Source organism: Xiphophorus couchianus, chromosome 8 (assembly GCF_001444195.1).
Source record: "Xiphophorus couchianus chromosome 8, X_couchianus-1.0, whole genome shotgun sequence".
NCBI classification, from domain to species: domain Eukaryota; kingdom Metazoa; phylum Chordata; class Actinopteri; order Cyprinodontiformes; family Poeciliidae; genus Xiphophorus; species Xiphophorus couchianus.
The window spans coordinates 899,665-912,354 of NC_040235.1; the positions used below are offsets into that span (position 1 = coordinate 899,665).

At 36.5% G+C, this 12,690-nt stretch overlaps 1 protein-coding gene across 3 annotated transcripts; it reads left to right on the forward strand.

Moving 5' to 3' along the window:
* Positions 1-1,899: 1,899 nt before the first annotated feature.
* Positions 1,900-11,033, forward strand: LOC114149866 (neuronal-specific septin-3-like). Of its 3 annotated transcripts, XM_028025957.1 has the most exons (4): positions 1,900-2,024; positions 2,867-2,895; positions 3,797-4,457; positions 7,992-11,033. In XM_028025957.1, the coding sequence occupies exons 2-4, from the start codon at positions 2,888-2,890 to the stop codon at positions 8,934-8,936; spliced, it is 1,614 nt and encodes a 537-aa protein (XP_027881758.1). In that variant the 5' UTR covers positions 1,900-2,024; positions 2,867-2,887; the 3' UTR covers positions 8,937-11,033. The 3 variants fall into 3 exon arrangements, with proteins under 3 accessions (XP_027881758.1, XP_027881759.1, XP_027881757.1); XM_028025958.1 differs by lacking the exons at positions 1,900-2,024; positions 2,867-2,895; positions 3,797-4,457 and adding an exon at positions 4,534-5,361 and having other exon boundaries at positions 7,322-8,455; positions 8,664-8,743; XM_028025956.1 differs by lacking the exons at positions 1,900-2,024; positions 2,867-2,895; positions 3,797-4,457 and adding an exon at positions 4,534-5,361 and having other exon boundaries at positions 7,322-11,033.
* The last annotated feature ends 1,657 nt before the right edge of the window (positions 11,034-12,690 follow it).

Genomic DNA, 12,690 nt, shown 5'->3' on the forward strand with positions numbered 1-12,690 from the left:
TACTATACCACACCATACTATACAATACTATACTGTACTATACTATACTATACCATACTATACTATACTATACTATACTATACCACACCATACTATACAATACTATACTGTACTATACTATACTATACTATACCATACTATACAATACTATACTGTACTATACTATACTATACCATACTATACTGTACTATACTGTACTATACTATACTATACCATACTATACTGTACTATACTGTACTATACTATACTATACCACACCATACTATACCATACTATAATATACTATACCATACTATACTATAGTATACTATACCACACCATACTATACTATACTATACTATACTATACTATACCACACCATACTATACAATACTATACTGTACTATACTATACTATACTATACTATACCATACTATACTGTACTATACTATACTATACCACACCATACTATACCATACTATACAATACTATACTGTACTATACTATACTATACTATACCATACTATACTGTACTATACTGTACTGTACTATACTATACTATACCACACCATACTATACTATACTATACAATACTATACTATACTGTACTATACTATAGTATACGGCCGCGCTGGGAAATCATATTGAGAATAAACAGACAGTTTACTGCAGTTAGTGCATTAAGTCTAAACATGAATTTCTACTTTTCCATGATTTTACTGTTTATTCTGGAAAACTATAGCAAATGAAAACGTTTGTGCAGGTAAGTTTAACTGAAGTGTAGATATAGAGGAGTAATTTTAGAATAGCTATTTTTTACTTTTTAAGTTCAGTTGCACATTTCATCACAGTGCAAACGTGATGAAACGTTTGCACTGCACATGTGTGTTTCATCACATGTGCAGTCTTTCTGTCTGCAGACAGACAGGAAGACTATTCCCAACAGGAAAATGTCTCAGAAGCTGCAAACCTTAAAAGCAAGAGACGACCCTGCAGACTCAAACAGGAAGAGTTAAATATAAACGTTAAAAAAGTGCACATGATCTACTATTTACATTTTACATATTATTACAACATTGTTGGGGAAAAAACTTGAAAGGACTTGAAACTCCATGTTTCAGACTTGGGACAGTTGCCAGTGTTGATTTAAGACTTGATGATAAAGACTTGTAGCAATGACTTGGTTCCACTGCTGCTATAAACTGGATGAAATTAAAGCTGGAAGCTCCTGACCCAAAAGGTAAAACATCATTTCCAGATGTGAAATAATTCAGGAACAAAGGAGAAAAGGTCTCAGACTTATATCAGCCTGAAAACAGAGGGATGTTTGTTACGTGTGAGGCTGAGGTGCATGTGGGAAATGGAGAAACGACATCAGCATTTAAAACAACCTGCTGGCATTCACACCTGAAACAGCCATTTTGAAATGTATCCATTCTGTTACCTGGTTTCCAAAACAATCGTTGATGGATCTGTGTGAACAAACAGATTAAAGTGACAGAAACGTTTTGCAGATACACGTTGAATACATACATACTCTGAAGTTTTGGCTTTTTATCCTAAACAAATCAGTTTTGGAGCAGAAACAGCTTCTGGCCAGCAGATAAAAACAACAAAAAAATCTGTTTCAAATTGCATTTTAAGATGTTACCTGCATCCACTCATAAATACACAAACATTATGCTTTACATTACATCAACCTCAGAAAAGTGAGACAAAATCTGGAGCATCAAAAAAAACATTTTTATTTTAAAATGGAAGTAAAGCTAAAAAACTGTAATATCATTCACAGCAACTCGGTTTTTCTCGTGTTTTAGTTCATAAAACTGCTTTACTTCCTGATTTCTGTGGCTCATATCAGTAAAAAACAATGCAAACACAATAGGGCGGATTGATGAGCGTTTCTGTAAAATCACATGACCCTTTTGGTCACATGACTCAGAAACCCAGAAGCATAAATTGGTTGCAGATCATTTCACAGTTTATAGATGGGACCGTCTTCTTCCTGCTCAGATCTGTAGAACTTTTCAACCCGACAACAGAAGGTAGGATCAGTTTTATTATCTATTGTTTGAGACTCAGAAAGCTGGAAAAAGGACATTGTTAATATATTTTAGGAAATAGAAATACAATTGCATAATAACAATTGTATTTATATTTATATTGTGTTGAAATATAAATATCTCCTTACATTTGTATTATTTACTACATATTTATTATATCCTCATTTGTAAATCACATGTAATAGTAGCATTACACTCACTGTTGCTGTTAAAATAAGGTTTCATAAATATTTCTTTAAGATTTGGTTTAAGGAAGTGAACACAGGTTTATTTTTTTCTGAATTTGTCAGTTAAACCTAAACAGGATTTTCCTGTTTTAGGCCTCAGCTTTATACGAGAACAATGTTGGTTAAACAGCAAAGTGCAAACATTATCATATTAAAAGATTTCCTACAGCATTAGTTACTGAAAATAAACATAAAATGTGTCATTCAATAGTTTTTAATCAGGAGGATCTAAAGTTGTATTTCTGTAAAGATTTGTTTTATAAATGACATCTTTTCTTTTTATATATTTCTTTTTCACAACTTGTTTCTGATAAGACAGAAAAACTTCAAGTTTGAACTTCTGCTTTCTCTTTTATAAAACTGTGATGAATCAGCTGGTGATCTGAGTAGAGCTACATGATGTATTGAATTTATTGCCATGTTTGACATTGACTAAATAGATATTTCTAGAATTTTGTAACGATTCTAAAATATTCATGAATTTATTTTGAAATTTCTTTTTCAGGTTCAACTGTGACTGTTTGGAAGTTTTTTATGACAAGTGATTCAGGTTTTTTTATTACGTTTCATTTGATTTATTTGTCTCAATCTTTTCAGATTTCTGATTTGGGGACTACCATGGCACAGTGAGTATATCTGGACAAAACCATTAAAGCAATTGATCCTAAAGTTAGAGGAAGTTCTGTGGTTCAGTTAGAAATACTTACAGGGACACAAAATTATGGGACATTTCCAACATTACACAACCCTGAAGCTTGTTGCTGCATGTCAGAAACCAGACATGCAGCAACAAGTTAGCTTGTTGCTAACTATATAACAGAAACCACCCTCCCAGGTTTATGTGGCCTCACTTGGTTTTCAGGACACAATTTAGACATAGTTTTGGGAAACTAACACCAAACCAATACTAACTTTAGTGACCTCTGATTGGCGTAACTGGGTGTCTTTACCCGTGTGAACAACAATCTACTTATATTATGGTCATCCTCAGTCAGCAGTTTCTGGTCCAATTTGATGTCTGGCCCTGAAAAACGTTGGACTACAGTTGCTGGTGTCTCTAGTGCCTCGTTTCTGACTGTGTAACTGCCTGTTAGTAAAGTTGGTTTTCTCAAAGAGATAATTGGAACAGATTCTTTAAAACTTGTTAAAGTATTGTCTGATAAAGAGCTTAACTCTGATCAATAATCAATACATGCTGTGATCTTCTTGGAGAAGTGGCCAATAATGATGAAGAAACGTTTCTCTCTGTAAACTGCAAACTCAGACTTGTGCTGTTAATAGTTTTAGCAAAGCAAATTGGATTTCTTCCATCTGCTCTTTCTCCACATTCAGTGATTCAGTCACTCTGTATTTCTGCTGCAGCTGAAACTATAAAGATGTGCCATTAATTAAAACATCACTGAGTACATTTAAAGATGTGTTTATGATTTCTATGTGCATATGACATAAATCTATCCCACTGTAATATTTTTTAAACTATAAGTCTTATTTTAAAACATGCACTGAACATCTTTATTGTTATTACAGGAACAGAAACTATTCATCCAGATTTGAGGAGATTTTCTCCAGTAGTGATCTAGTTTGTTCAGGATCTCCTAAGATCTACCAGCTGAGAACAAAGATACAGAAGATTGGATCTCTGACCTCAGTAACTGTTGGTGAAAAACAAGAGACCAAACCAAATAAAACCATCTTACTGGTTGGTGAAACAGGAACAGGAAAATCTACTCTGGTTAACGCTCTGTTCAACTACGCTGTGGGAGTGAAGTTTGAGGATGAAATCTGGTTTCAGGTCGTAGCGAACGAGGACAGACGTCAGACATCAGACGTGATCGTCTATCAGATCTTTGGTTTTGAGAATCAAACTCTGCCGTTCTCTCTGACCATCATTGATACTCCTGGATATGGAGACACACAGGATGCTGATCATAATAATATCAGGATCAATCAGAAATTAATGGAGTTATTCCAATCAGCTGATGGGATCCAGGAAGTTCATGCAGTTGGTCTGGTGATGAAGGACAGAGAGAATCCAGTCAGTGACCGACTGAAGTACATCTATGATTTTATTAAGTCTCAGTTCGGAAAAGATGTGGAGAAAAACACCGTAGCTCTGATGACAAATTCACAGGGAGAAGAACCTGCTGATACTCTTGAAGCTCTGGAAGCTGCAAATATTAAATGTGCCAAAGATGAAGAGAATGAAATAGTTTGCTTCCAGTTTGATAACCGTCAGGATAAAAAGCAAACAAAAAAATCTAAATTATCTCTAGAAAATGCTTGGAGGTTATCAAGAGGAGGAATGGAAGAGTTCTTAGGCTTTCTAGAAAACTCTCCACCTCTCCAGCAGAAGGTCGTGATGGAAGATCAGAAAGAACGGATCAGACTGACGGCCTGCATCCAGAACCTGCAGGAGAGAATCAGGTTCACTGAGCTAAACCTGAGAGATGTGGAACGAACTCAAGAGGCTCTTTGTATTAACAAACAGAAGATGACAGATTTAATAAAAAAATACACTAAAAATTTGAATGTACTTATTCCTGAGACCTACAAAGATATGGAGCCTCTTAGAGATGAAACATGTGGTTCAGACACAGCTGTCATCTGTCTTGTCTGTAAGGAGAACTGTCACTATCCTGGATGCACAAAGGCTTTAAATGCTCAACAATGTGAAGTGATGATAAATGGAAAATGTACTTCATGCACCAACACGTGTCCTGCATCAGAACATGTGAAACAAAACTTGAGATTTGTGATCAAGACCAAGATGGTTGAGAGGAGTCAGGAAGCCCTGGAACAACAATATAAACAGGAAGCAGGAGAGAAGAAGGTGAAGCTTTCAGAAAGACTTGAAAAGGAGAAAATGAAACTAACAACAAAGAAGAGACAATTAATAAATGAAGCGTATGGGCTTTTCATCCAACTGCAAGAGTTAGCTAAGAATGATGATTCAATTGATGATTTTCCACTTGTGTCATCTGTGACTTCCTCATGAACAAGATGAAAGGACCAGGAGATGAAGAAAAGTTACAGAAACTGGAGGAAATATACAACCAAATGGACGAGGGAACCAGAACATCGCTACAACTCAAGTAGGTATTTTCAAAATGGCACTTCATGCTCTTCCAGATTATATTAGAGGAACTGATCGATATTTGTAGGTTTTACAGAACAGCATTTCTGTCAATTATGAGGGTTTTTCTTCATCTCAACCTCCAATTTGGTGGAAATTAGCATCTGCCACTGGCCAAATGTGGGTAAAAGTACAAAGTGGCGTGTAAATTAGAGCAACGCACCGCCACCAAGGCGGGTTGACCATTTTTATTTTATTTTTTTAAGGTTTTGTTGGCTCGAGTGGCCTTTATTTCAAAGTAGTTTGACAGGAAACAGGGTAATGCAGCAAATGTCACCAGGCCTGCCACCTGCCACGAGGACTAAGGCCTCAATACGTGGGTTGTGCTTTGCCCCTGCACCACCACAGCACAAAAATTACTATATTAAATGTAACTAATCTACCACGACAGCTCATTGGTTGATTTTATTGACGGACATTGGGCGTATCCAATGAAATCCCTCTGTCCACCTTGGCCCCGCCCCTCTAAGGTTATCAATAGAGCCACTCAAGCTGACCGGAGTCCGAGAAAAGTGAGCGGATACGAGACAGAAAAACTACAACAACAAAAGCTAAAGGGAGCATAAGCCCATTCAGAAACATGTCAGTCTAACTGATATGTTTACCACACTAACTTTACCTGCTGCAGCAGATTGAGGAGCAGAGAAGAGGAGGAATTAGTGATTGAATGGATTCATTATCGTTGGAGGAGGATGATGATGAGAGACGTGACCAGGGACAGATTGAGGAAGAGTTCAGATTAGCTGCTGCTGCCGGTAAGAAGGAGTGGAAATGTTCCTGAAGAAGGAGAGTTTCATGTAGGGAGGAGGGCAGATGTGTGAGAGTCCAGGAGGGGGAATCCAACACTAATGTAGCAGGCAGACAGAAAAACACTGGAATAACACAGGAATGATGACGGCCAGTGGAATTAATAATGAACACATTCTGAGATATTTTAGTAATAGTTGTAGCCAAAATGTGGAAAAGTTCAACGTAGGAAATGATTGCAAGAACGTTAGAGTTGTCTAGTTAAAGTTTGCTCTAAGAAATTACTTATTGCACTACACCTCTGTTAAGGAGTCCATGCTTTATGTTAAACTCATTTCTATATGTGTGGTAAACTTATTGTCAGTAAATCATAGAGTTAAGAATAACTCATATTTAAAATAATTTGCTTTTACTGGTGGGGTTTGTAATTGAAAGAAAAAACCAGTGGCTGGTGGAGAAAATCTTTAATTTTCACCCCTGGTTTGAACCAAAAGGCAACAAAGTAAAAACAGAACATTTTGCATTAATATCCCTTTGTGATAACAAAAACACAATCAAAGCTGTTTTTTCATCTCGTCTTGATGGATGAGCAGAGATCAGGAAAATTATTGTTTTCAGTTTTGGCTCCACAGTCCTTGGAAAAGTGAGGAGCTGATGGATCTTCTTGTGATCAACCAGATCATGTGAATTATTGAGTTGATAAACTGGCTGCTACAAAGAGAGGGAGCATCTCCTCAGTTTTCCTACTTTACAGTGATGTATAATACAGAAGACGGGGTTTCTATATTCAATAAAGACACAATGCCTATTCTGAGTTCAAAATACAGGAAGATTTCAATTTTAAGTGACAGATGGCAACCCCAATAAAATACCCAAAAGAAATCTCTGGTGTAAAATTTATTTCCTGAATCTGCAGAAATTATTGAGGTTTTTATTTCCTCACCTTTATTTATACACATATAACTTACAAGATCTATTTTTCAACAGTGACTTATTAACAAATAGCTGCATGTCTGTTAGCCCAGGCTCTTTACTTGATAGGGCTACATTTCTCCTTTTCATTGATGGTTCATGACACCAACATCCAGAAAAATAGCCTTGGTTTAAGTTATGCCTCTAAATTTGAATGAATATTGTTTGAATTTTTAATAACACAGAGTTTGGTTCTGCAGGAAGGGAATGCCCTCATCTAATCAGGAGGCTTTGATCTCAGAAAGTGTTCAGATCCATGAAGGTCCTCCTGCTGTCTACCAGGTGATACCAAAGAAAGAGATGATGGGAACTCTGAGCAGACTGACGGTTGGAGAGGAAGATGAGAGGAAGACCAATAAAACCATCTTACTGGTTGGTGAAACTGGAACAGGAAAATCTACTCTAATCAACGCTCTGTTCAACTTCGCTGTGGGAGTGAAGTTTGAGGATAATGTCTGGTTTCAGATAGTAGAGGATGAGAAAAGAGATCAAACAGAAAGTCAGACATTAGATGTGATTGTCTATCAGATCTTTGGTTTTGAAGGTCAAACTCTGCCGTTCTCTCTGACCATCATCGATACTCCTGGATATGGAAGCACCAGAGGGATTGAAGAAGATAACTCTGTCAGTCAAAGATTGTTGGATTTGTTTCGATCAGAGGATGGAGTTCATCAGATCAATGCAGTGGGTCTGGTAATGAAGGCCAGTGATAACAGACTGAGTGACCGACTGAGATACATCTTTGATTCAGTGACGTCTCTGTTTGGAAACGACCTGGAGAGAAACATTGTAACTCTGATCACTCACTCTGATGGAAAAACACCTGAAAATGTTCTTCAGGCTCTGGAAAAGGCAAAGATTAAATGTTCTAAAAATGAGAAGAATCAACCTGCTCACTTCCTGTTTAATAACCAGCAGAAGCAACAGAGATACACAGAGAAAGATATAAATGCTTCAAAATACTCCTGGGACTTTACAAATGAAGAAATGGGTCATTTGAGAGACTTTCTGAAAAACACCAAACCTCAACCACTGAAAACAACAGTGGAGGTTCTGAATGAACGGATCAGACTGACGGCCTGCATCCAGAACCTGAAGGAGAGAATCGAGCTGAATGAACAGAAACAGAATGAAATAAAACAGATTAAAGAAGCTTATAATAAACATGAAGCTGAGATGGAGAAGAACAAGAACTTCACTATACAAGTTGATGAACCGTACAAAGAGAAAGAAACAATCAGTGGAGGAAAGTGGGGGTTATGGTTTTATAAAGGAGCCGTCACCTGTGATATTTGTGAGGAGAACTGTCACTACCCTGGATGCACAATAGCCTGGTATCCATCACGCTGTGAGGTCATGAAGCGAGGTCGCTGCACAGTTTGTACCAACAAGTGTCCTGCATCAGATCATGTCAAAAAAACCTGGATATATGTGACAAAGACCAGAAAGGTTCAGAAGACCCTGAATGATGTGAAGGAGAAATATAAACAAAATAAAGCAGAATGTGAGAGCAAGGGGAGTCTTTTGGAAAACCTTGAAAAGGAAACCAGCAAACTGACAGGAGAGCTTTCATTGCTGCTGGATGAGGCCTTTGGTTGCGTTACCAAACTGGAGCAGATTGCTATGAATGTCAACTCAGGATCCACTTTGGTACATCTGGACTTCCTGATAAAGAAGATGAGGGAAAAAGGAGACCAAGAAAAGGTCCAAGTTCTGGAGAAGCTGAAGATCAGGATGGAGAAAGAAAATGAAAGCCGATCTCTACTGCAGAATCCTGGGAAATGGTTTAAGGAAGTTCTGAATATAAAACACTAAAATGTTTTACTTTAATCCTTGCATCCAAGCTAAACATGATGTATCAAAATCATTAGCATTCAGAAACAATATTACTAAATAAAACATAAAAATCCATAGCTATAAACCAAAATTTACCATGTGAATTTATTCAGAAACGTTTTGCAGTATAGCTGTTTTTAGTGTTGCTTATTAATTTGTTCAAATCTAAAAAGCTTAAAATTAGTTTTTCCTTTTTTAAGTGTTTATATAATAAACTCAAATACAGCATAATATTTTACTATATAAAGATTTTATTACAAAGATGAACTTTAGTTTGGATCAACTTCAAGTTTAACTGTTAAATAAAAACGTTGCAGTTTTAACTTGCAGTTATACCATTAACTGATAAAATACTTGTTTCTATGATTTGTTTTAGTTTTGATGTTTCTCTTGTATTATTTCACTGGATCCTTTATGTTAATATTTTGTCTAAAATAACAGTTTCTGAATTTAGACTCAGTGATAAAATCTTCTAATTAAAGTTTTTACAGCTCAGTGAGGGACCAGACTCAAACCAGGACAAAAAATGTTCAAAGTAGAAAAAGTTTCAATTTAATTCTTCCAAAAATAGTTAAAGCAGAAAGATTTAATGCAAGAATGAGTCAAAGGATAAGAAACACATTTAGGCCCAATTTATCTGAGGTCAACTGAACTTTAACTGAACACAAACAAAACTGACCTGCAAACAGAAGAAAAGGCTTAAATATGGGTGGAGTGACCTAGAACTACCACCAGAGGGAGACACAACATAACAAAAGAACCAACAAATACAAAATTAACTAAAGCGTACGATGAAACAAATAAAGCAAAACTAACTTTAACTTAGTACAAATAATAAGTGAATATTTAAGTGATAAAATTAACTAATTAAAATCAACTTGAAACAACAAAGTCTCCCTCAGAAAAACAAATGTTTGTTCCAGGTTTCCTGCTGGTTTTTATCAGCAGCACCACAAACAAAAGAACAAGTGTAAATAAACCAATCAGACAGACATTAACTAAAGTGTGCATCCATTAGAAAATATGTCTAAATAAAATAATTAACTTAAACAGACTAAAAGCTGTAACTAATATAAAGACAAATTAAATACTAACACGATGTGGAGGTAGGAACATCCACCACAAACTCACTGACTTTCAAAGGGTCAAATTTGTCTAGAGTTTTGTAAAATACTTAAACTTAAGTTATCACCATGGATTCTCATCACATATGAGAACAGAATTTAAACATTTGACATCATGCACTCTAGATGGAAATATTTAGAAGATAGTATAAGATGAAAATGATTCACTGCGGAAACCTGTTAAGAAAAAACCAAAAGCAAAATAAGTTGAAGATATTTAGATTTGTTGTTCTAAACTTCATCATATTGCGTTATGTCAGAATGAGGTGAGCGCTCTTCAAATCATCTTAAAACTGTATATAGAAAAACAAAATTTTCTTCCTTCATATTAATCAATATGCATTTTATTTTTAAATAATCAGTTTGTCTTGTTTGAATGATTTTTTATGTGTTAAATTCTGAATAATTTCAGGGAGAAAAACTTAAAAAGGCTGACAGACAGATGAAGCATCTGAGCAAAGATGAAAATCTGTTTACTTTAAAATGGCTGAAGTGAAAAATAAACATTTTCACACGAAGTCAGGATGTGATGCTTCAAGTATAAAGGAACATAAACAGAAAGGTTATTGTTACCCAGCAGGACCTTCATGGGTTTTTATTGGAGTCGAAGATTTGACTGGATTAACAGTGGAAACCAGTAGAGCTTCTCCTGAAATGTGACTGAAGTTTCTGTGCTGTAATGTTCTGATGATAATTTATAAAATTAAGTTTTCATCTCTCTGTTCATCCTGTGGGAACTGGACCGGTTGAAAGAAATCACCCACCAAGGTCCAACCAGGTTTTAATTTACTTTTGGTTTTACTGAATATTTCCATCGTTTTGTGATTTACTCCATATATTTTTGATTTTTTGTTGATTTCTTTTTCCATGTTCTCTAATCTTTCTCAGCTGTTTAATTGAATTGTGTTCTGTTTCTGCTAAAGCTTTGCAATAAAGGACAATTAAATCAGAACCAAAGTTGGACATTTGAATTATTTTTAAAGGCATTTTTGGTTCTTTGGTAGTTTAAACACTGGCTGCTTGAATTCAATAAATACAGGAATATCTAAATGGCTCTCACTCCAGTGCGCCCCCTAGAGGCCTTAGAGGAAGACGCATCACGGAGTTTGACCCTCAACGTGGAGATCTGGTTTGTGCAACTTCAGCAGGTCGAGAACTTGGACAAAGGTTGACATAAACATAAACTAATTAATTGTGTCGTATAATATAATGTTTTCTTTAATTCCTTCTACAGATGATCCACTGGGTCTTTAAGTGTTCAGGTGTAGAAGTTCAGGTGTAGAAAACCTGAGCAGGTTTATCTGTTCTGTGAAATATTATGCCAGTGTAGTGGGACCAGTATGATCCCACTTTAAAGTTACCTTTAAGGCACAAACTCATTACAGATGAGGCTTTCATCCAATTTACAATCATTTTATTTACTATATTAAAGCACATTTTCTTTACTCAATATGAAATAGTTGTAAGTTGGAGCCACAATCACTGTCACACACTAACATTAGACTGTTAGTGACCTAAACAAAAGAAACCACAGCAAATAATAAAAAAGGAAATAATTCACCACAAACCAGAAAAAGAACCACCTCCTGGGTACAAATACAAAATCAATTAAATCACAGCAATAAAAGTGTTTCTGTTCTCCAATAAACATCCAAGCAGCTCTAGGTTTAGTCCATAACGAGCTGAAATGAACTGAACCAGGCTGCAGCAGGAGACATGGAGCATCACATAGATAGATAGATAGCATTTATTGTCATTGAACAGAATTCAACGAAATTTCCATTGCAGCTCCCGGCAAAAGGTCAAATATATACAGTATAAATAAGCAAACACACAATAATAATAATAACAATATATACAACTAAATTAACTAAAGGCACTCAACCACACCAAAGAAGTAGCAGCAGGTCCAATTATGGCAAAGTACAGATAATGTGACAGTGCAAAGTGCAGAACAATGTGGCTGTGTGGGGGTGGGGGATATGTATGTGTGACTGCGAGGTTATGATATGTGTGGGAGGGGGGGGCGGCAGGGAGTAATGGCTCTGACGGCTGTGGGGAAGAAACTGTTTCTCAGTCTATTTTCACATGCAGAGCGACGGGCAGAAAGCCAGCAAACAACTGCAGCATCATTCAAGAAAGAACAGTAAAAAAATAGAAATGGGTTAGGGCCAGAAACCAGAGAACAGACTCGAGGTGAGGCAGGCAGTTCTCGTGTCTCACGGCAGGGGGCGCTCATGATCCAGACATTGTGACTCCACAACTGCAGAGTAAGAGACGGTAACAGCGAGCTAGCCCTGGAGCTAGCCATGGAGCTAGCCATGGAGCTAGCCATGAAGCTAGCCCTGGAGCTAGCCATGAAGCTAGCCATGGAGCTAGCCATGAAGCTAGCCATGAAGCTAGCCATGGAGCTAGCCATGGAGCTAGCCATGGAGCTAGTCATGGAGCTAGCCATGAAGCTAGCCATGGAGCTAGCCATGAAGCTAGCCATGGAGCTAGCCATGGAGTAAAGTGCAGCAATATATTTATAGTTTTCTCCTCTTACCACATCAATCACTTATTAATAATCGCAAAATAAACATTAAGCCTAAAGCCATACTACTAATAAT